Source organism: Prionailurus bengalensis, chromosome A2 (genome assembly GCF_016509475.1).
Source record: "Prionailurus bengalensis isolate Pbe53 chromosome A2, Fcat_Pben_1.1_paternal_pri, whole genome shotgun sequence".
NCBI classification, from domain to species: Eukaryota; Metazoa; Chordata; class Mammalia; order Carnivora; family Felidae; genus Prionailurus; species Prionailurus bengalensis.
Window position 1 is genome coordinate 103695766 of NC_057348.1, and position 23788 is coordinate 103719553.

Sequence of the window (23788 nt, forward strand, 5' to 3'; positions counted from 1 at the left end):
GCTCTAAAGAGATGGTCCTAGTTGAAAAAGGCTAGCCTGTTCTCAAAGCTGTGAAGCTAAAGGAAATAATGGGGAAGGCTTAACTCCTAGCTTCAAAAAACAGAGTGAGATCTCATGTATTCTAGTTGTAGATAGTTTATTCTAATTTATTAAATATTTATTTTAATTATTTCATCATTGCATAGAATTACTTATCTATTAAAAAGTAATCTTTCTAAGCTACATATTGTGGTGTAGGTAGTACCCTTTACCTACAACTAAGACAGACTTCTTCAGATCTAGGCTAAGAAAAACAAAAGAATAAACTCTGAAAGTTAATGGAATGGAGTTCTGAAATCAAATATATTTAAGAATTCTAATCTAGACATTCTGATAGAATCTTTACCAAGATTGATAAGATATTAGGGGTTGGAGGCATAGCCAATGTATGTTATGCCATGTTTCTTACATTTTAACATGTTCATTTTTTGACATTTCTGAAATTAGGGTGTCTGTAAGCAGTTTATATTTTTAAGTGATAATATTTTTTCTTAAAAATTTGCTATTAAATTTATGGGGTTTCTTATAATCTGAGGCATTGTTGAGTAACAAAATAGAGTTATTTAAGGTATACAGAAAGTGAAAATACACAATACATTGTAGAATAAAGAGCTTTATGAATGCTGAAAAGAAACAAACTGGGTTCAGATATTAATTATTTACAATGCTTGTGCAGTTTATAGTTCTTTTTTTTTAATGTTTATTTATTTTTGAGAGAGCACATGCAGGGTAAGGGCAGAGAATGGGGGGGACAGAGGATCCAAAGTGGGCTCTGCCCTGACACCAGTGAGCCCAATGTGGGAGTCGAATTCACAAACCACAAGATCATGACTTGAGCCAAAGTCGGATGCTCAACCAACTGAACCACCCAGGTGCCCCTACAATGCTTGTGAAATTTAGTAAGTTGTTTCAGTTCAGTAAGCTTCAGGTTGCTTATTTGTGAAAGGCTTAATGGCAATACTTGGAATATTGGAGATACTCAGTAAATGACATCCCTTCTAATTCTTAAAAATACACAAGCATTTTAGCAGCATTTGGGTGGCTCAGTCAGCTGAACTTCCAACTCTTGGTTTTGGCTCAGGTCGTGATCTCATGGTTCATGGGATTGGGTCCTGCATTGGGCTCCATGCTGACAGTGTGGAGCCTGCTTGGGATTCGGCCTCTCCCTCTTTTCTCTGTGCCCCTCTACCACTTGTGCAAACATGTTCTCTTTCTCTCAAAATAAATAAAAATAAACTTCAAAAAAATTAAATGAGCATTTTAATTACACAGGGAAAAATTCAAAATTAGTGCTAATGTCCTGATTTTCAAATGTAGAAAATGTTTTTAAAAAGTAATCTGAAGAGCAGTTTTCTGTGTTTTACTTTTTGTCTTCATGCACCAGGTAAAAATCTTTCTTGTCCCTTTCACATGAAACAGAGTAAGGTCATGTCTAACATTTTCATTCACAAAGAAAAGTCCATTTGCTTTAATTTCTTGCTAGGGTTAAGAGGTAATGGAAAGTTATCTTTATAATTAATCTGGTTTTTAAACTAAGGCACTTGTGGCTCTCTAAACTTTTAAAATTATATACTATAGTATTCCATAAAGTATTTTTTTCTAAATCTATTGTGTATCATTAGCAAATAGTTTTTTCTTTAATATTGGTGGTAATGACTTTCGCATTAAATATAGAATTAAAGTCCTCTATGAATTGAACAGATCATACATTAATGTATTTACTTTACTTTGTAAGTAGAAGGCTGATATTTAAAAAGTAAAAGTTTACTGTCATATTTAAAACGTTGGCTCTACCAAGTATTGAACAACAGAAAAAGACATAACTGATATATGTTTCTATATATAGAAAAAGACATAAATGGAAACTTGTTTTTAACTAAAGATATACTTTTTAATAGGTAAAGAAATACCCAAGAAATTTCTCATAGACTGGAGAGGGGTATTATTTCCTTGTGAAGGTCATGAAAACTATAAACCTGAAAATGAAATGAAAATAAAAAGTAAATAAAATAAAATTTAAAAGTAACAAATCATTGAAGACAGGTGTAAGATAATTTATGAGTCTACCTTGTCAAAGTGTATACAGTTTTTGATAATGAAAGGTTTCATCAAGCCTAACAAATGACTTTTAGAGAACAGGCATATATATCAGCAGCACATTCTTTTACCATATAAATGTTTGAAAACTTCCAAAGGATGGAAATGTGAGAGGTTCTGGGCTAGCATTTTCACATTCTTTGTGGAGTCTGGAAATTCAGGTTATTAACTTTTAGAGCATACTGTGTAAACATATTTGGAATTTCATAGCATGATTATATGCCTTCAGTATGTCTTACAGCATTTATGCCAAGAGAAAGCCTCTTTCTTAAGGCAATTTATACTTACTCTATGCTAGTAATGCATTTCGTTTGGAAAAGTAGATCTCAAATACGTGCTTTACATGTATGAGTCAAAGGGTAGTGATTTATACATGTAACTTCTTTAGAGCCCTGCTTTACACCCCATATTTCTTTTTTTTTTTTAATATATGAAATTTATTGTCAAATTGGTTTCCATACAACACCCAGTGCTCATCCCAAAAGGTGCCCTCCTCAATACCCATCACCCACCCTCGCCTCCCTCCCACCCCCCATCAACCCTCAGTTTGTTCTCAGTTTTTAACAGTCTCTTATGCTTTGGCTCTCTCCCACTCTAACCTCTTTTTTTTTTCCTTCCCCTCCCCCATGGGTTTCTGTTAAGTTTCTCAGGATCCACATAAGAGTGAAACCATATAGGGGCGCCTGGGTGGCGCAGTCGGTTAAGCGTCCGACTTCAGCCAGGTCACGATCTCGCGGTCCGTGAGTTCGAGCCCCGCGTCAGGCTCTGGGCTGATGGCTCGGAGCCTGGAGCCTGTTTCCGATTCTGTCTCCCTCTCTCTCTCTGCCCCTCCCCCATTCATGCTCTGTCTCTCTCTGTCCCAAAAATAAAATTAAAAAAAAAATGTTGAAAAAAAAAAAAGAGTGAAACCATATGGTATCTGTCTTTCTCTGTATGGGCTTATTTCACTTAGCATCACACTCTCCAGTTCCATCCACGTTGCTACAAAAGGCCATATTTCATTTTTTCTCATTGCCACATAGTACTCCATTGTGTATATAAACCACAATTTCTTTATCCATTCATCAGTTGATGGACATTTAGGCTCTTTCCATAATTTGGCTATTGTTGAGAGTGCTGCTATGAACATTGGGGTACAAGTGCCCCTATGCATCAGTACTCCTGTATCCCTTGGATAAGTTCCTAGCAGTGCTATTGCTGTACACCCCATATTTCTTCCCCTCTCTGCTACCCACTTCCCTGATTTCCAGTAGAAGAAACCATTAATAACATATATTTATTTAGCCATAGCATATAAATTTCTCTGTTTATCTTCATGTTACTTTAAAAACTGGCTATCTCTTTTTGGGACTATCACATATGCTGTTTTTAACTTCTTTTCCATTGGTAAAATGCTAAGTAAGGCAAATTATAAGACTGTGGTCCACACTATCCTCCCATAGGCCCCAGCCTAGTCCAGTCCTGCTCCATATTAAATTATTAGCTTCACTTCTTATTTTGACAGGACCCCAGAACAACCCTTAACTAATTTTAATAGGTTAGGTGAACATCACTTTATTACTTCTTTTACTTTACAAAAAAAATTTTTCAGTTTTCTGATTTACATCATAATTTGACATTTTCATCACTTGTCAACTCACATTGCCCAAATGCTAATGATTTTTCCTCAAAGCCTACAAACCACCTGCACCAGGATCTTCTAAAGTACTGTTTAATTTGCAGTTTGGAAGGCCCCATACAGACCTACTAAATCAGTATTTCTAGAATGCTACTCAAGAATTAGCATTTTTATAAGCACCACAGGTGATAATTAAAGTTTAAGAACCACTGCTTTTGACCCTCATTTCTTTTAAATTTCTTACACATAGTTTTGTTTCTACTTGAAGTATTCACTTATCATACCTACACACTTTACTGTTCATAATAGGACTATCTTTCAACCCCCTGCCCCGCCCGAGGCAGGATCAAGGTAGATTGATGATACCTGATTCAGGTTCAGTACGGTAGCATTCCTGGGTTACTAATATACCATATTCCCTTTCTTCTTTATGAGTTCTGGAACTGCACAGCAACATCATAGGTATCTTCCCTGAGCTGTAAATTCAGTTTTCCCCCATTGAGAATCTTCCTCAGTTACTCTGCTTCATCTTTTTTTCTGCTTCTTTGCAGCAATTGATACTATTGGTAACTTCTTCCTTTTTTGCAGACTCCTTCCTTGCCTTTCAGTGAACTTATTTTCTCTGGGTTTTCTCCCTTCTTAGCAGACCATATCTTTTGGGTTTTTTGATAGGCTTCTTTTCACTGTCTTTTCTTACTTTGCAGGTGACAGCATCCATACCCAAAGCTAAGTACCACACCCAATTTTGCTGCAGGAAAACATGGCATTTAGGATTTAATGATCTATCTACTTTTTCTGAGTTGATGTTCATCAAGGGAGACTTTCTGACTTTTAAAATATTATCCTTTGAGGGGTATCTTGGTGGCTCAGTAGTTTAAGCATCCAACTTGATTTCAATTCAGGTCATATTTCACCTGTCTCCCTTCCCCCATCAAAAAAAAAAAATAAACATTTTAAAGAATAAAAATAATACGCTCTGTATAATAATTAAAGACATAATGTGATAAATTCACCAGTAACTTTTAGTTTTCTGTTGCAACTATCTAGTGGTCTCCTGAGGAAAAGCTAAAAAATCTTACAGTAGCAACTTCTAACAGGAAGAATGAACAAGTGAGTTTTGGGTGGGTATATAAAATGGTGTAATGACTTTCAATGCAGAAAAAGTTCTGATGATCTAATGAACAGCATGGTAATCAGAGTTAAGAATACTGTATTATACACTTTGAAGTTACTAAAAAAGTAGATTTAAGCATTCTCACCACAAAAAAAAAAGAGATGGTAATTATTTGATGTGGTGGAGGTGTTAACTAACACAATAGTAGTAATCATTTTGCAATATATGTATATCAAGTCAATACACTGCACACCTTAAACTTACACAATGTTACATGTCAGTTATATCTCAATAAAGTCAGGGAAAAAATTTTAAAAATTACTGTAAGTTTAGTGTTTAAGTAGCAGAGTACATATCAACTTGATCTCCAAGTGAAATATTGTTCTGGACATATGACTAAATATGCTATAATTGAGTTGTCATACTTTGAGTTTTGTTTAACTTTAACGCTAGAGAGTAATAATTCAAACTAGCAGTTTTTAATATAATAAAAACAAACATCCTTTATATAAAATCTTTAAAAAATGTATGCTTATCTTATTTTTTTTTCCTCTGAGTCAGCTTTTCTGGAGAAAATTGGAGTCAGAAAAGAAATTACACATATTATGCATTTTTTAAATTTCTTATAAATGTAATACATGATCATTGTAGAATATTTGGAAAATTTTAAAAAACAAAGAAAATATTTAAAATTACTTCTATTATAATACCTATAGGCATTACATTTCTGCTCATGTTTCAGTAGTATATCGTACTACAACCTACCCATTAAAAATTGCATTCATATTATACATTTTGTCATATAATGGCAAATTATGCAATTGTGTATGTGACCATTTTCCACATTTTAGATATTTTTCTCTAACCAGACTTTTAAGTACTGTGCATTTCCTTGCATAGATATACTCTTGGTTTAATTGCTGGGTCAAAAAATATGAACATTTTAAAAATAAGTGTATCATTTTAGAAATAATAATAGCAGTTAATATTCATTGAGGACCTCTTTGTACCTAGCATTATTTAAGTACTTAAAATGTATAATCTCATTTAATTCTCACCACAGTCTTTAAGGTAGTTACTGTTTTTTTTTTTTTTTAATTTTTTTTTTCAACGTTTATTTATTTTTGGGACAGAGAGAGACAGAGCATGAACAGGGCAGGGGCAGAGAGAGAGGGAGACACAGAATCGGAAACAGGCTCCAGGCTCTGAGCCATCAGCCCAGAGCCTGATGCGGGGCTCGAACCCACGGACCGCGAGATCGTGACCTGGCTGAAGTCGGACGCTTAACCGACTGCGCCACCCAGGCGCCCCAGTAGTTACTGTTTTTATCTCCCTTTCTGTGGGGAAAAAAATCAGGGTTCAGAGAAGTTAAGGATTATGTATGCAGTGGGTATAACCGGGATTCAAACCCAGATCTGCCTGATTCTGGAGGCTGTGTTTTAGAAACTTCCTTTCATATATGCTGAAGTAGGTATTTTTTATTCCTTGTTGCATGAGATCCTCAAATTGGAGTTTGTCCTGAGGCCACTGTAGATTTTCATAGTGTAGAAACCCAGATAATTTATCTATTATAAATAATCACCACTAGTAATAGGAAAATGAAAAATACCTTTATTAAGTAGGATCTGTTTGGGTCTTTCTAGTGAAAAGGGCAATAAAGCCTAGAGGTAATTCTTAAAACAGATTAATTAAAGATGGTCCTACTGTAAGGTGTAGAAGACAGACCATAACTTCTCAAGGCCCTTCATAATTCAATGAAATGAGTATCTGTGTTAGGGGAGCTACTACTTGATAATATGGATGATATATGTAGACCCAGCAGAATCTAATCTGTTGTGCTTGGAAGGAGGTGAGGGAAAGGGATCTAAAAGTGAATTTTTTATTAGGCACTAAGTACTATATTTTTCCTGAGTCAAATATTATATCTTTTTTTTAATTAATTTTATTTATTTATTTTATATATTTTTTGGCTGAATTCTTTTTTATTTTTGTAAATTTATATCCAACTTAGTTAACATATAGTATAATAATGATTTCAGAAATAGAATTCAGTGATTCATCACTTACATATAATACCCAGTGCTCATCCCAAAAGTGTCCTCCTTAATGCCCCTCACCCATTTAGCCTATCCCCCGACCCAACACCCCACCAGCAACCATCAGTTTGTTCTCTGTATTTAAGAGTCTCTTATGATTTGTCTCCCTCTCTGTTTTTATGTTATTTTTGCTTCCCTTTCCTTATATTCATCTGTTTTGTATCATAAATTCCACATGAGTGAAGTCATATATTTGTCTTTCTCTGATGACTCTAGTTCCATCCACATTGTTGCAAATGGCAAGATTTCGTTCTTTTTGACTGCCAGTAATATTCCATTGTATATGTATACCACATCTTTATCCATTTGTCGGTCAATAGACATTTGGGCTCTTTCCATACCTTGGCTATTGTCAATAGTGCTGCTATAAACATTGGGGTACATGTGCCCCTTTGAAACAGCACTCCTGTAACCCTTGGATAAATACCTAGTAGTGCAATTGCTGGGTCATAGGATAGTTCTATTTTCAGTCTTTTGAGGAACCGCCATACTGTTTTCCAGAGTGGCCACAGCAGTTTGCATTCTCTACAGCGGTGCAAGAGATTTCCTCTTTCTCCACATGTTCGCCAACGTCTGTTGTTGCCTGAGTTGTTAATTTTAGCCATTCTGACAGGTGTGAGGTGGTATCTAATGGTGGTTTTCATTTGTATTTTCCTGATGATGAGTGATGTTGAGCATCTTTTCCTTGATGATGAGTGTCTGTTAGCCATCAGGATGACTTCTTTGGAAAAATGTCTACTCATGTCTTCTGTCCATTTCTTCACTGGATTATTTGTTTTTTGGGTGTTGAGTTTGATAACTTCTTTATAGTTTTTGGACTAACCCTTTATCTGATGTCATTTGCAAATATTTTCTCCGATTCTGTCAGTTGCGTTTTAGTTTTGCTGATTGTTTCCTTCACTGTGCAGAAGCTTTTTATCTTAATGAAGTCCCAATAGTTCATTTTTGCTTCTGTTTCCCTTGCCTCAGGAGACACATCAGGTAAGAAGATGCTGTGGCCAAGGTCACAGGGTTTGTTGCCTGTTTTCTCCTCTAGGATTTTGTTAGCTTCCTGTCTTAATTTAGGTCTTTCATCCATTTTGAGTTTATTTTTGTGTATGATGTAAGAGAGTGGTCCAGATTCACTCATCTGAATGTTGCTGTCCAGTTTTCCCAACACCATTTGATGAAGAGACTGTCTTTCTTTCATTGGATATTCTTTCCTGCTTTGTCAAAAATGAGTTGGCTATATACCTGTGGGTCCATTTCTGGGTTCTCTATTCTGTTCCATTGATCTATGTGTCTGTTCTTATACCAGTTCCATACTGTCTTGATGATTACAGCTCTGTAATATGGGCTAAAGTCCGGGATTGTGATGCCTCCAGCTTTGGTTTTCTATTTCAGGATTGCTTTGGCAGTTTGAGGTTTTTTGTCATTTTATATAGATTTTAGGATTGTTTGTTCTAGCTCTGTGAAGAATGCTGGTGTTATTTGGATTGCATTGAGTGTGTAGATTGCTTTAGGTAGTATAGACATTTTAACAGTATTTGTTCTCCAATCCGTGAGCATGGAATGTTTTTCCATTTTTTTGTGTCTTCATTTTCTTTCATAAGCTTTCTATAGTTTTCATTCAGTGTATAGATTTTTCACCTCTTTGGCTAGGTTTATTCCTAGTTATTTTATGATTTTTGGTGCAATTGTAAATGGGAGCGATTCCTTGATTTCTCTTTCTGCTGCTTCATTATTGGTGTATAGAAATGCAGCTGATTTCTGTATATTGATTTTGTATCCTGTGACTTTGCTTAATTCATGGATCAGTTCTAGGAGTTTTTTTGTGGAGTCTTTTGGGTTTTCCACATAGATAATCATGTCTTCTACAAAGTGTGAGTTTGACTTCCTCCTTGCTGATTTGGATGCCTTTTATTTCTTTGTGTTGTTTGTCTGAATGCTGAGGCTGGGACTTCCAGTACTACGTTGAATAACAGTGATGATAGTGGACATCCCTGTCATGTTCTTGACCTTAGGGGGAAACCTCTCAGTTTTTCCCTGTTGAGGATATTAGTGGTGGATCTTTCATAAATGGCTTTTATAATCTTGAGGTATGATCCTTCTATCCCTACTTTCTTGAGGGTTTTTATCAAGAAAGGATGTTGTATTTTGTCAAATGCTTTTTCTGCATCAAATATTATATCTTAATGTTTATCATGAATTGTGAAATTTGAAAATCTGTACTGTGAAAAGAAACTAAAACTAGCCACATTTAGTTTCTTTGCGAAGATAGTCTAAGAATATTCTGATTTGTTCAGTGTCAGCCACTTTGTGTACAAATTGAAAGATTTTGTATATATATTTTTTAATATCAGTATTCTTTTACAGAAAAAACTCTTATTCAAAAAGAATACCTGTAAGTGGATCAGATCCTAATTATGATTTAGATTCATTTGGGTTAATTCTTTTGCCAGTTTTTTTTGTTTTTCAGCCAGAGAATAGAAAATTGTTACCTAACCTATAATTGAAGTTAAAAAATGTCCCCCTCCTCAGATAAAGATATCCCCCTCAGATAAAGATCCATATGTATAACTATGTTGTTCTACCATTTTCTACCTGTGACCTCCCATAGCCCTCTTGGTTCTGAAGTGATTTCAGTTCTACAAGTTTTTTAGCTTTAATATATTGTTCTCTTTTTTTCCTCTGAACTATATTCATATGCTAAATTTAAACTCTGGTCACCTAAGATGCAATCTATTTTAATGTTTTCTCTGAAGGTTTCTTAAAGGTTTATGTTGTAGTGTTATATCTTCATTGAAGTTAAGATGGTTTTTTGTTAAATGTACCTTCAATAATGGCTACAAATGATTATCTGGTTCACTGGCTTGAAAACTCTTTAAAGTATGCATATAGAGGTTACAATTTTTAAGAATCACTTTGAAAAGTTCAGGCTGCATCAGTTCATTTTTATTAGTTCACTTTTGTGTTCCTGACGGACTAGACTGTTTTCTCAACTTTCAAAGACTATGCATTATAGTATTGTGTGAATTCTATTTCTAGAATCAGATTTCTAGATTTAGATGACCAGATACCTGTGAATCAGTTTCCAAAGCACAGATAGGTAACTTAAAGCAATTCATGAATATAAGGTATTTCAGCATTATTTCCTTATATTAATGCGGCAGTTTCAACAACAATAACAAAATCATTATTTAATAACTCAATTTAAAATTTCTTCTAGTATCTACTCATTAAATTTAGTTATCAGTTATTAATTTGCCCCCACTGGAAGTCATTTTAGGATTGTGAATGAAATAGATATTTTCAGAAAACATTCTGCTCTTTTACAAGAAGGCGAAGTGCCCTATGATTTAGACACTTGTCTACCTTTTCTTTCTGACTAGTGACAGTGTAGAAGTTTTAACCTGTTTGCAGCATGACTACATTAAGTACCATTTTATTCTCCATTTCTTTTTGAGTGCTCCCAAGTCTGCTACTCAAGAATCTAATTTTTGCAGTGAAATAAATTTTATGATTTAGCTGTTCCAAAATCCCCCATTTTTTTCTTTTTTTCCTACTCTTTCTCCCCTCCTCATTTTTCCCTGAGGTGTAATCAATACTCTAAGTGTTCGTGGTCCTTTATCAGTAAAATAAACAAACAAACAAAAAAACCTTCTCTAGGATAGTAATCTTATAGGGTCAAATATGGTTAGTTGCTTTTTAAATTAATATTAGTAGTTTTTACTCACCATAGCAATTTGAGAAAAAAAAATCCTGCAGTCTGAAATTGATACCAGTATTCAAATTAATTTTAAATGAAGAGTGTAAAAGACAATAGAAGTGATCTTATCTGTTTTCCATGTTAAAGGACTATTCAGATTCCTATTTTTAAAATAGTAGTCTTTCATTTTTATTCAGATATAAATAGATTTTGTTCTTGAATTTAACACCAGATACAAACAGAAAGCAACTTAATTCTTTCTTCCTAGTGCCTTTAAACAAGCTCCACTGAATCTTTTCTCCAGTGACTCCAGGGCATATCTCATGGTGTTTCCAGTCTCCTTAAGGGATTATTTGTGTGTGTGTGTGTATAAATCTAGTCTAGTTTAATGTCAAGGCTTCATTCTCTCAACCAGTTAAAACTTCTCCTCTCACCAGCTCAGGCCTGCTTCAACCTAGAAAATCTAGAGTTTGATGGGGGCCATTCTGAACTTCGACTCTTTGCTGCTTTCTTTTCTAGGTTTTGGTGATTTCTCATTGTTAGGACTTGCCTACCTGCAGTTCCTTAGATGTGAGTAAGAGATGGATGCCTTCTCCTGTGTGTTTCTTACAACTCATTTTCAGAACTGAAGTTCCTTTTGTCTCTTCTTTGCTTGGTATCACCTCATTCCCAATAGGCTGTCCTCTCTAGCTAGATCCCTTTCTATCTCTAGATAACCAGAGTCTTCTCTCTTTCACATCTCATCATTATTCCTAAGATAAGCACATATACACTCTTGCTCTGTAAGCTCAGAAAGACAGTCATTCCATCTGTGGCCCTGATTTTTTTTTTCTGTGCTGCTGTGCCACTACAGCTAGACAGACACGGATCACCACTCAGTCTCTGTGACCCTCAGACTTGTAGGGGGAAACGCTCAGAGTACTCTTCAGAAAATTCCTCTCATAGAGGGACTCCCTTTAAAACATCTCTTCTAAAGAAATCCTTTCTTTCTTATCTCACCTTTACTGTCTTCAGGCTTCTCTAATGAATTGTCAGACCAATTTTTTTGTGTGTGAGGCTTTGAAGTAAATATTTTCTGAAGTATTTTATCATTGCATATCTTTAAAAAATGAAATTTCAGACCATTTATAATATACAGAGAGAGCAGATTTCACCCAAGCCTTGAATCCTTTAATGTAAGTATGTCAAATACCCTGTCACCATGACTCAAATCAAGGGTTTTTTTTGTGTTTTTTTTTTTTAGTTTTTGTCACTTCTTCACATACTCTCTACCAGTTCCTCAGCTCTTCAAGGTCCCTAGGCCCTCCTCTTCCTTTTGATTTTATCCCTCTCTTTTTAAAACAATTTTTGGGGGGCACGTGGGTGGTTCAGTTGGTTGAGCATCTGACTTCAGCTCAGGTCATGATCTCACAGTTTATGAGTTAAAGCCCCACATCGGGCTCGCTGCTGTCAGTGCAGAGCCCGCTTCAGATCCTCTGTCCCTCCTCTCTCTCCCTCCCCAGCTTACACTCTCTCAAAAATAAAAATATGTATAGATTAAAAAAAAAATTAAACCTGTTTTTTGGCATTTAATGTATACTTTAGAAAAAACATTAGAGCCCTCTATTATAATTCCCCAGCTCTCTCTGAATCCATTGTTCTGTTTTGTTTTGGTTTTAAGTTTATTTATTTATTTTGAAAGAGAGAGAGAGTGAGTGAGCCAGGAGAGGGACAGAGAGAGAGGGAGAGAAAATGCTTAGCAGGATCCGCAGTGTCAGTGCAGAGCCCAGTACAGAGCTCAAACCCCTGAACTGTGAGATCATGACCTGAGCCGAAGTAAGATATTTGACTGAGGCACCCAGGAGCCCCTCTGGATCCATTGTATTGTTTCATCTTAACTGTCTTTTTGTTCTGGCCAGAAATAACTGGAAGAACTTGGGAATCTAGATTCACTACAAATTTATGCCTCCTACATTAAACCACATCTCATTGCTGTCTTTTGTGAGCTCCTTATCAGATTTCTTGTGGCAGCTATTTCAAATCTTTGCCACATATCTCAAGTCTGTTTCATTCCCAGCATCCTCATTTTTTCAAGAGGACTCTATCTCTTAACTTCACTGAGGAAAAGGGCCTGTATCCACATCTTCTCCCCTCTCAACTTGAGAAATAGTCTTTCATACTTTTCCTAATTCAATTTTCATTACTCTCTACCTCAGTCTCTTATTTCCTGTCTCAGAAGAAAAAAAATGTTTGTTTTTGTTCTTCCAAAAATCATCCTTCCCTTCAAAATCTGGTTTTCTATATTCAGTAAGCCATTATACACACTTTTTCCAAATCAGTCTTTTTGAAAGATTATTTTTCACTTGCCCTTTCAGGATAAAAAAACTCAAGGAAGGAGTTCTCCATTGTCCATACTGTAGGGCAGACATCAGGGTTTACCCGTGACTTCCAAGGCTATCTGTAATCTGCCTCCACACTAATACTACAGATAGCTCTCTTTCAGCTTAAGTCCTAGTTTCTCTACAGTCTTTAGGACCAGACTGATTTCTTTTTCATTTCTTTGCTAGACTATTCATTTGGCATTCAGTAGAGGTTTCTTTGCATTCTTATTCATCTTTTTATGTGGAGGTTCTTTTTATGAGCTAGATTACAAATGCGAATGGAACAGAATATTTCTTTCATACTTTCTTGAAGACTGGGAGTTTCAATGTTACACATAATTTTTTCTAAGATAGATTTAAAATTGTTTCTAGTGGTCCTTCACTGCTAGCTTATTTCCTATTAGTTGTTACTAAAATTACTTTCTAAACTTTTATTTTGTTGAATGACAATGGAAATAGTTCAGATTCTATTTTTTTGCCTTACATGCTCAAGGCTATTTGTTGAAACAACAAACGCTGTCTGAAAATGTAAATTTCTGCCAGCCATGACCCAAATATGTATAAAAGACCAAGAGTAAAAGACATAAGAAAATATCTGTTCAGCAACTTTAAAATAATATCTTTTCTCAGAATAGTTTCTGTCCCTGTCTAGTTCACTCAGCATTTCTGCTAATATCTACAAGTACCTGTTGATTATAGTAAATTTCTTTGAAGTAGAGATACAGTTTTAAATTAAAAAGAAATTGTCTTCTCCAGAACGAAGAACACTGGCATTGTCTAAGAGGGTAAAATTAATCTTAAAAAATAGCTATATTTCATATTTTTTGTACATAAATTGAGAAGAAACAGTCTTATTTATAAAGGTATTTTCTTTCTCATCATAGCCCTACCAATATGTCTGCAAGAGTAACCTTATGTTATTGAATGAAATCTGTATTGTATTCAAAGGTATGCCACATACTGCACTAGGTACTTGACATATACTAAGATAATAAGGCATGAATCTGGCCCTTTGGGTGGATAATACATCATTTGAATGTAATTATGAAAACTAGGTAGCATTTGATAGGAATGTAAGTGAGGATAGGCTAAGTTATGCAACACAAACCCCAAAATCTCAAAATTTTACTGGATTAACACAAGTTGAATTCTCATGCAAAATAACATATCAATACAGATTGGCAGAGTGATGCTGCACATCCTAGTAACTTGGGGACCGAAGCTGAAGGCAGTTTTATTTCAACATAGGTAGTCCCTGGTACTGTAGCAGGAAATATGGCAAATTGCAGAATGGCTTTTTAAAATTATGTTTGGAAACTTACACACATATCACTCCAGCTTACATTTCATAAATTACATAGTTAAACCTACCTTTAAGATGCCAGGGAAGTTGGGGGCTCCTAGGTGGCTCGGTTGGTTAAGCATCTGACTCTTGATTTTGGCTCAGGTCATGATCTCATGGTTCATGAGTTCAAGCCCCCTGCATCAGACTCTGTGCTGACAGTGCAGAGCCTGGTTGGGATTCTCCCTCTCTCTGCCCCCCCCCCAACTTGTTCTTTCTCTTTCTTTCACCCTCCCTCCCTCCCTCCCTCTCTCAAAATAAATAAACTTTTAAAAAAAAGATGGCACCTGGGTGGCTCAGTCGGTAAAGTGTCCAACTCTTGGTTTTGTCTCAGGTCATGATCTTGTGGTTTCATGAGTTCACAGGCCCTTTGCTGGCAGCATGGAGCTTGCTTGGGATTCTCTCTCTTCCTTTCTTTCTTCCCCACCCCCATTCACACTTTCTCTCTCTCTCTCTAAATAAATAAATTAAAAAAAAAGAAAAACCAAACCAAAGAAGTATAATGCTGCTATATGCTACCATACTTAAAAGGCCTTTCTGGTATTTGAAGCAACATAGGGGAATCCATGGAGAAAAAAAATGTGTGTATAGTTTCTATGGGGGTAACTGCATAAAAGTTTGAAAAGTGTAGTAATAGTTAACTAATGTTTAAAAAAAAACTTTTTTAATAAAAATTTGAGCGGGGGCAGTTTTAAGCTTACAGGAACTGAGTGGCAAGTATAGAGAGTTTCCATATGCCCCCTCATTCTTGTTCTCGTATTAACATCTTGCATTACTGCGGTACATTTTGTTACAATTAATGAGGCACTATTTGAAGTCCACAATTTATATTAGGATTCACTGTATTGTATATTTCATAGGTTTTGAAAAATTTATGATAACATATATCCACCTGTACAGGATCATTCAGAATAGACTGTCCAAAACAATCTCTTGTGCTCCACCTATTTACCCCTCCATCCCTTCCCTCAAACCTCTGGCAACCACAGATCTTTTTCCTGTTTCCATAGTTTTGCCTGTTCCACATGTCATATAGTTGGAATCATACAACATATATGAGAAGAGCATAGCTGAAGTACTGAAACTCTGTGACTTCAAGACTTATTCTAAAGAAACAGTAATCAAGATAATGTGGTATATTTTTTTTTAAAAAAGACAATGTAATATTAGCAAAAGAGCAGACATATAGATCAGTGCAACACAATCGACAGTCCAGAAATAGACCCTTACATATATGGCAGAGACAGAGGGAGACAGAGGATCCAAAGCAAGCTCTGTGCTGACAGCAGAGAGCCTGATGCAGGGCTCGAACCCACAAACTGTGAGATCATGCCCTGAGCCAAAGGCAGATGCTTAACTGACTGAGCCACCCAGGCGCCCCATAAGTCTCTTTTTTAAATAAACTTTGTCAAAAGAATAAAAGTCTTCTTGCATATATATGTGTGTTCTAAGCATACTTACACATAATATCCTTTTATCTTTGCAGGCACTGGAACCCACCTCTTTCTTTACTTGACATACCCTCCTAAGGCCTATAAACTTGGTTTTATTCCTTCTGTCATCAGTGCTCCTCATTACTTCTTCTGGTACAATATTTCCTGAGAAAGTAGTCTCTTCAGTGTTCTCTGGGTTCCTATAATCTTAGTCAAATAGTCTCCTTCAGGAATACACTCAAAATCATACAATCTAGGTAACTGGGTAAACTTCGGTGAATGACTTAATCTCTGCCTCATTTCTTCATTTTAAAATGGAGACCATAATAAATAATACTTACTCATTGGAGCTTTGGTGTGGGGCTATTTTATCTGTGTTTTAGAGTTTGGTTATAGTGTCGATGAGCCTGACCAGTATCTAATTCACTTTTCCATTCAGTTGAATGTTCACAAGAAAAAGAAATGAAATGGTTTTAATAAGATAAAGATGAAAGGGCGCCTGGGTGGGTCAGTTGGTTGAGCATTGACTCTTGACTTCAGCTGGGGTCATGATCTCATGATCATGGGATCAAGCCCCCTTTCCAGCTCTGTGTTGAGCATGGATTCTGCTTCGGATTCTCTCTGCCTCTCCTACCACTCTCCCTGCCTTAAAAAAAGAAAAAAAAGAAAAAGTGTATATATATTTTATGTCTATTACCTACAAAACACTGAGAACACATCCATTGTTTTCACTTTTTTCATTTGAGGATCATCTAAAATTATTTTAATAGAACTATAATTTTTAAAATACTCCTTAAAAATTTAATTTTAAGCAAGGGTTAATTTTTTTGTGTACTTTTCATGGTAAAGAAATGGCTTTTTTTTTCCCATTGCAACTCCAACTTTGTTAAGGAGCAGTTTCCTGCATTGCTAATGTCAAATGTAACTTTAGCTTTCAATTCATTGCTGTGGTTGTGTTTCCAGAGCCTGCTGTAAGAGATAAACCCATTGCAAATGAAGACAGCATTCATTTCCTTCCACCTCAGGCCACACAGAATTGATTGAGGTAATAAAATGACAGCACCTTGTAATATACTGAAGGCTCTTTAATTCGAAAACCAGTTCAAACCTGATTCAGAGCTTGTTTAAAGCTAATTTATAGCTTGCATAATTTTTAGCTGGCCGACCAAGGTAAAGGATGATATATGAAAACTGATAAAGAATTAACTTATGATACATTCAGACTTGTCTTATTAAAGTCAACTGGAATTAAAAAACAGAGGTGGGAGGGGAATGGCAGAAATAATTGGTAAGCTTTGCTTCACATAGGTTAGCATTGTTGACAACAGTTTAAATTTTTCATCATCTCATTTCAGACCTAAATTCTTGTCCTGTCTTTGTAAAATCAGTTCTATTTGCATTTCTTGTATTTTAAAGTCCTTCATTTTTCATCACATATGTATTAAGGTTGGCGAGGCTGGGTGCAGTTAGCAGCTGCTCTGACTTCCACCGTGCCAAATCATGCCACGTTGGCAGTGCTGCTGCTGAATAGTTGTGTCTGTTAGCATTTAATTCAGTCTTTTTCAAGATGCAAGGGGAAAGGAGTTAGAACTCTTCAGTTTTATTTGGGCTGAAAAAATCAGTAGGCTTTTTGCCTTTGTGGGCTGTTTTTATCTATTGGAGTGTATTTATCCTTTTTGACCCACAAATAACATAACTACCATAGTAAAGTATTCTATACTCTGAATGAAACCAAATTTTCAGAAATTTCATCAGCGTTCATGAATAAAAAATGGATTACATTTTCCTTTTTTATATTTAAATCCTTTACATAGTTATTGATGTGGTTTGAAGTGTTGAGGTTCAGAGCCCACAGCCAAGAAAGAATTGAGATGTCTTCCGTGTGAAAAGGTGGTTTTATTAAAGCACCAGGACAGAACCAGTGGGCAGAAAGAGCTGCCCTGGGATTGTGAGGAGTGACTGATTATATACTTGGGTGTTGGGGGAGGTGAAGGTAAGGGACATTTCCGAAAGGACTTTCATATGCTAAAGAAGACTCACAGAACCTTGGAGGCCCAGCTACTGTCACGCTAAAGTTGTTTTTGCCTCTAATAAAGCATTAACATTAAGACAGTTGCAAGTTCCTGGAGGAGTGTTACACTCTGCCGGCCTCAAGTATTTGTCAGTGGGCTGCGCGTTATATCAAAATTTAATTTTATCTACATTTCTCTGCCTTTGTTCCCCACATCAGTTACAGCTTTCTTGTCTTTAAAAAAAAAAAAAAAGGACAGTGGAGGATGGGCATATTTTTGGCCATACGCTATTATTATAGGATCCTAGAAAATGTTGAAACTGAGAAGGGCATTTGCCATCCTTAACCCTGTGTATCAACTTAGTCCATTGGAAATGTTTTGGATATCTCAGCTAAAAATATCAATAAACATATATAAACATAATTTACATATATGAGACCGTATTCTCATATTCTGTAATTTTTTTTTAATGTTTATTTTGAGAGAAAGAGATTGTGAGTAGCAGCACACAGTGAATGGGCAGAGAGAGGCAGACAGAAAATCCCAAGCAGGTTCTGTGCTAACAACACAGAGTCCAGCGCAGGGCTGGATCCCACGGAACCATGAGATCAGGACCTTAGCTGACATTGTAAGCTCAACTAACTAAGCTACTCAGGCGCCCCTGTAATTTCTCCAGTGCAACTTGTCTAGCTATTTTGTGAGGTATTAAGACAAAAAAGATTGTGGTTAATCTAATTATGCCCATAGTAAACATGGCCGTAATTATTTAATTACTCTTTTGAAAATTACAAAGAGGTACATGCTTATTACAGAATAATATATAAATATGAAAATAGAAACCAGTTAGGGAATAGCCATTGCTAGGATTGTTATTTTTTTCTATGTGTATTTTTAAAGATCTTAACATAACGTAACATATGCCATGCATTCTGAGGGCAGAGTTGCTCCAAGGGGACAAAAATTGGTTCTCACAGGAATAAAAACCAAAGAGGGTTTGTGACCTCTATCGCTGAACCTTTTCTGATAAAATCTTATTTTTAGTATTTAATTTGTCTCAGGTTTTCTTGGGTATCGCACAAGAAATACTATCATTGAGATCATGAAGAATACACAAAAATGTATAATGATCAGTGCTATAAAACAGTGACAAACAAATGGTTGTGATCATATGACATTTCATCAATTGCTTTATCTTGAAGTTATTTCACATTTGCCTGCTGGCTGTTATTGGCCATCTTGTGGATGCTGTTTATAACTTAGGCTTTAAGAATAAAAAGATTTGTTATTTACTATTATAAACATTATTTAATCCATCATTAATTATTTCAGTTCCTGAAATTAGAAAATACTGACAATATATGAATGACTATTTAGCAGCTATTTTCTCTTACCAAGCAAAACCTAAAGTTCACTAAAATTTTAAGACTTTTAAGACTTTTAAGACACTACTTAATTTTTCAGTTACTTTTACTAGAAATGTAATAGTTTGAATGATTTAAGTTTTGCACTGTTATTCTTACATATTTATGTTACATGTAACTTGACATTATAATTTTTAAATTTTGTAATGTTATTTTATGATTTAAGTATAGTAGACACACAGTGGTACATTAGTTTCAGGTGTACATCATGATTGGACAACAGTATAGTTTACATTTTGCTCACCACAGGTGTAGCTGCCTCTGGCACCACACAATTCTATAACAGTATCATTGACAGTATTCCTTATGCTGTGCCTTTTATTCCTGTAATTTATACATTACAGAGGAAGCCTGTATCTCTCACTCCCTTTTGCCCATTTTGCTCATCCTCCAATTCCCCTCCCCTCTGGCAACCATCAGTTTTTTTCAGTATTTATAGGTCTGGTTCTGCTTCTTGTTTATTCATTTGTGTTTTTTAGATTCCACATGAGTGAAATTATATGGTATTTGTCTTTCTAGGTCTGACTTATTTCACTTAGCATTGTACTCTCTGCTCTATCCCTGTTGCTGCAAATGGCAAGATCTCCTCTTTTATTGCTAGTAAAATTCCATTTTGGGTATGTGTGCATATCACATCTTCCATATCCATTCATCTGTGGATGGACACCTAAGTTGCTTCCATATCTTGGCTATTGTAAATAATGCTGCAGTAAACATAGTTTATTAGTGTTTTTATTTTCTTTGGGTAAATTTAAAAATTCTGGTTTTAGTTTTTTGAGGAACTTCCAAACTGTTTTCCACAGTGACTATACCAATTTACATTCATACCAACAGCACACTAGGGTTCAATTTTCTCCTTATCTTTGTCAACACTTGTCTTTTTGATTTCAACCATTCTGACAGGTATAAGGTGATATCTCATTTTTATTTTGATTTGCATTTCTCTAATGATCAGTGATGTTGAGAATCTTTCATGAATCTGTTGGTCATCTGTTAAGTCTTCTTCGGAAAAATGTCTAATCAGGTCCTCTGCCCATTTTTTAATTGGATTATTTTGACCCAATTTATATAAATTAAGATTACTCAGCAATTGTAGTTACACAGTTAAGTTACATATTAATAGCTTTTAATTTTAAATTTGTTAAATTATAAAATTATAAAAATTTATATTTAGTCATTCATAACCTTAAAGAGTTAAGCTCTTTTTAAGCATAAAGCTTAACTCCTTTTTATTATATAAAGTACAGCTATACAAACAGCACGTACACAGATATACAATATATCTGTGGCATTAAAATTTCATGGGAGGCACTTATGAAAAAAATTTCTTAAAAAAATTTTTTTTAACATTTATTCATTTTTTGAGAGACAGACATAGCGTGAGTAGGGGAGGGACAAAGAGGGGGGAGGGGCAGAAAGAGAGGGAGACACAGAATCTGATGCAGGCTCTAGGCTCTGAACTGACAGCACAGAGCCCAACATGGGGCTCAAACTCGCAGACCATGAGATCTTGACCTGAGCCGAAGTCAGATACTTAACCGACTGAGCCACCCAGGCGCCCCTGCTTATGAAAAAAATTTCTAAGAAAACTCTTTGGGGGATGCTAATAACAAAGGGTTGAGAAACACTAGCATAAACAACTTTTACATTGCTCTTTTCCTTAATATTCCATAATAAGCATTAAGGGGTAGCTGAGTGTTCCAGTTGGTTAAGTGTCAAACCTTTTTTTTTAATAAAGTTTTTTTTTTTTTTAATGTTTACTTACTTATTTTGAGAGCAAGCAAGAGGGGAGGCGTAGAGAGAGGGAGAAAGACAGAATCCCAAGCAGGTTCCATGGCTCAGCATGGAGCTGGACAGACGTGGGGCAAGATCATGACCTGAGCCGAAATCCAGAATCTGACACTTAACCAGCTGAGCCACCCAGGCACCCCTAAGTGTCAGACTACGGATCTCAGCTTAGGTCATGATGTCACAGTTAATGAGACAGAGCCTAGCATGGGGCTCTGTGCTGACAGCATAGGAGCTTGCTTGGGATTCTCTGTCTCTGCCCTTCCCTGCGCAGTCTTTCTCTTTCTCTCTCTCTCTCTCTCTCTCTCTCTCTCTCTTTCAAAATAAATAAATATTTAAAAAAATTATTTTTTCATAAGGTCAGTTTTGTGACCTGCACACGGTGTATGTTGCTAAATTAAGAAGTAAATAGATCTATTTGTGACATCAGTCATTATAATCAGTTTTATTTGAAACATATTTTGAGATCATAATCCATAAATATCCATAAAGTACTAGATCACTTTGTGATTGTTGGAGACAGAATTGTAAATATCTATGTAGAGAGTGAAACATAAGTCTTAATAAATCTAAGTTTCAGTAGGATTCCTTTGTAACATTTTTTGTGTATTACTATTTGAAGTCTTTCAAATGATCTGACCTTTGTTTTACTATGGCCCTTCTGGTTTGTATGCGTATTTTTGTCTTCTATAATTCTAGGGTTTGATTTATGAGTCTACTTATTCACACACATTAATGCCTTTACCCTGGCCACTACTATACTATGAAGATTCAAAAACGAGTAAGACATTTTGTCTAATAATTACTTAAAAATGGGAGCCAAATAGAATTCTTCCTCTGAGTAATTCTATCTCATTGGGAAACAGGCATGTAAATTGAAAGACTAAAGACCTATTACTCTCCTTTAAAAGTCCCAGGTATATGAAAAAATTAAAAAATAAAAATAAAGTCCAAGGTATATGATACTATTGTTTCATGGAGCCAAGCAAGCAAATACTTGGCAGAATGAAGTACAACAATGACAAACGTTTTACCATATAAATCATATATATTTTATACTAATATTTTAATTTCTAAAACTTACCTCATGTCTATATTTCAAATAATTATTTTCAGAAAAACAGATTCTAGGAGACAAGCACACTGAGAATTGTATATTTTTTATTGTTATTGTGTATGGCTTAAAGACATACTTCTTTTTTATTTATTTACCTCCATTCTTATTTGGTTCAAAGTCACTAAATTTTAAAACTCCTTGACTTCAACAATATACAAATTTATTTTTAAAAATAGCATTCCAAATTTTTAAGTGAATTTGGAGCCTTTATAACAGGTGATTTTGAAACCCAGATAATGTAACCAAATGGAAACATATGGTTGTTATATTTTTCTAATTTTTATAGCTCTAGAAGGATGTTCTTTTTAGTGCAAATATTTTATTTTTTCCCTGTATGAGTTCTTACAATCTATTAAAACAAAGACTTTGGAGATATTCTCACCACAGAAATCTCAGGGACTAGAACTGCCTGCAAAAAAAAAAAAACAAAAAACAAACAACAACTATTTTCATATTTACAACATTTATGTAAGAACATTTTGTTTTATAAGCAGACTGCTTTTTAGATATGTTATTCCAGTCCCACTGAAATTAACAATAAAAATAAGTTGGTTTCAAAGTAATTTTAAGCAAAAATTATGCCTAGCACAGAACTAATTTAAAAATTTACAGATTTATTTCCAAGTGACCTATTAAGAGAAAACATTTAATTTGTATAGTTTCTGTTATTACAAATAAGACATTTATCTATATTTAACCTTCAGAATCATTTATTTCAATGTATACTTGGTTCTTCTAACATTTGTGGAGGGTATTAACACGACTTAGTAGCATTTGCATATAGGAAGATTCATTTTAGAAACTCTGTTCTCTATTTGAGTAGCTTTATGTATTGACCTAGGTAAAAGCATGATCAAGTTAACTAATTGTCCATTCTTATGAACTTCATATTGAGAGGAAAGTAGACAAACAGAAATCATCAGCCTTTAATTTGAAATAAAGCATTTTACAAAGTTGTATTATGTTTAAATGAAGAATGTATTTTACATTAACCCTAAAGTATAAGTGATTTAAAATATTAAAAGGCAAATGTATGGAGTATACCAAGCATTTAGCTTTGTTTCTGAAAGAAATGAAAAATAAATCACAAAAAATGAAAAAGTTGAATAGTAACTTTTGGTGTATCTTTTAAGGTACCAAAGGTTATAGTAGGAATACAAAATATAGTAAATGTTCTTAGAATTGATGAGAGTTAAGTAAAATTTTCCATAGGATATGATGTACTCTTACAAATAATGTACTAAGACATCATTATAATCAAGTTCATATAATAAGGCATTGACTTCTGGATTCCTGAGTGTGGGGATGAGCTGGCTTCTGATGCCAGTTATTTGCAGAGCCACAAGTCTTTACCCATTTCTACATATTATTCTACACAAATCCCTGTGTATGTCCCTACACACATTTTTTTATATGTGATTGGTCTCTGTACACCAACCTTTTTATACCCCTATATACATTCTTACAGACATTCTGACACATTCTACACATATCCCTACACACTGAGCCCTTGCAGAGCCTTTTCCAAGACCCTTTGTACACACACTCTCTATGTATATATACACTCAACACTCAAAACTTGCCTTTCTTGTCCTTATTATATATGATGTACCCTATCTTATTCTTTACTATTAAATTTTGCTGTTAAAGCCAAATTGTTCAG

At 35.0% G+C, this 23788-nt stretch overlaps 1 protein-coding gene across 3 annotated transcripts in view; it reads left to right on the plus strand.

The window, feature by feature from the left end:
- The window catches only part of PHF14 (PHD finger protein 14), a 213954-nt gene that overhangs the window by 161057 nt on the left and 29109 nt on the right, over window positions 1-23788 (plus strand). Inside the window, exon 18 of one of the 3 annotated variants that reach the window (XM_043588973.1) lies at window positions 16751-16972. The exons of the other annotated variants lie outside the window; for them this stretch is intronic. Within the exon in view, the coding sequence (XP_043444908.1) occupies window positions 16751-16762 (12 nt within the window). The 3' untranslated portion in view covers window positions 16763-16972. Of the gene's footprint in view, window positions 1-16750; window positions 16973-23788 lie in introns of those variants that run through there. 3 annotated transcript variants of the gene reach the window in all.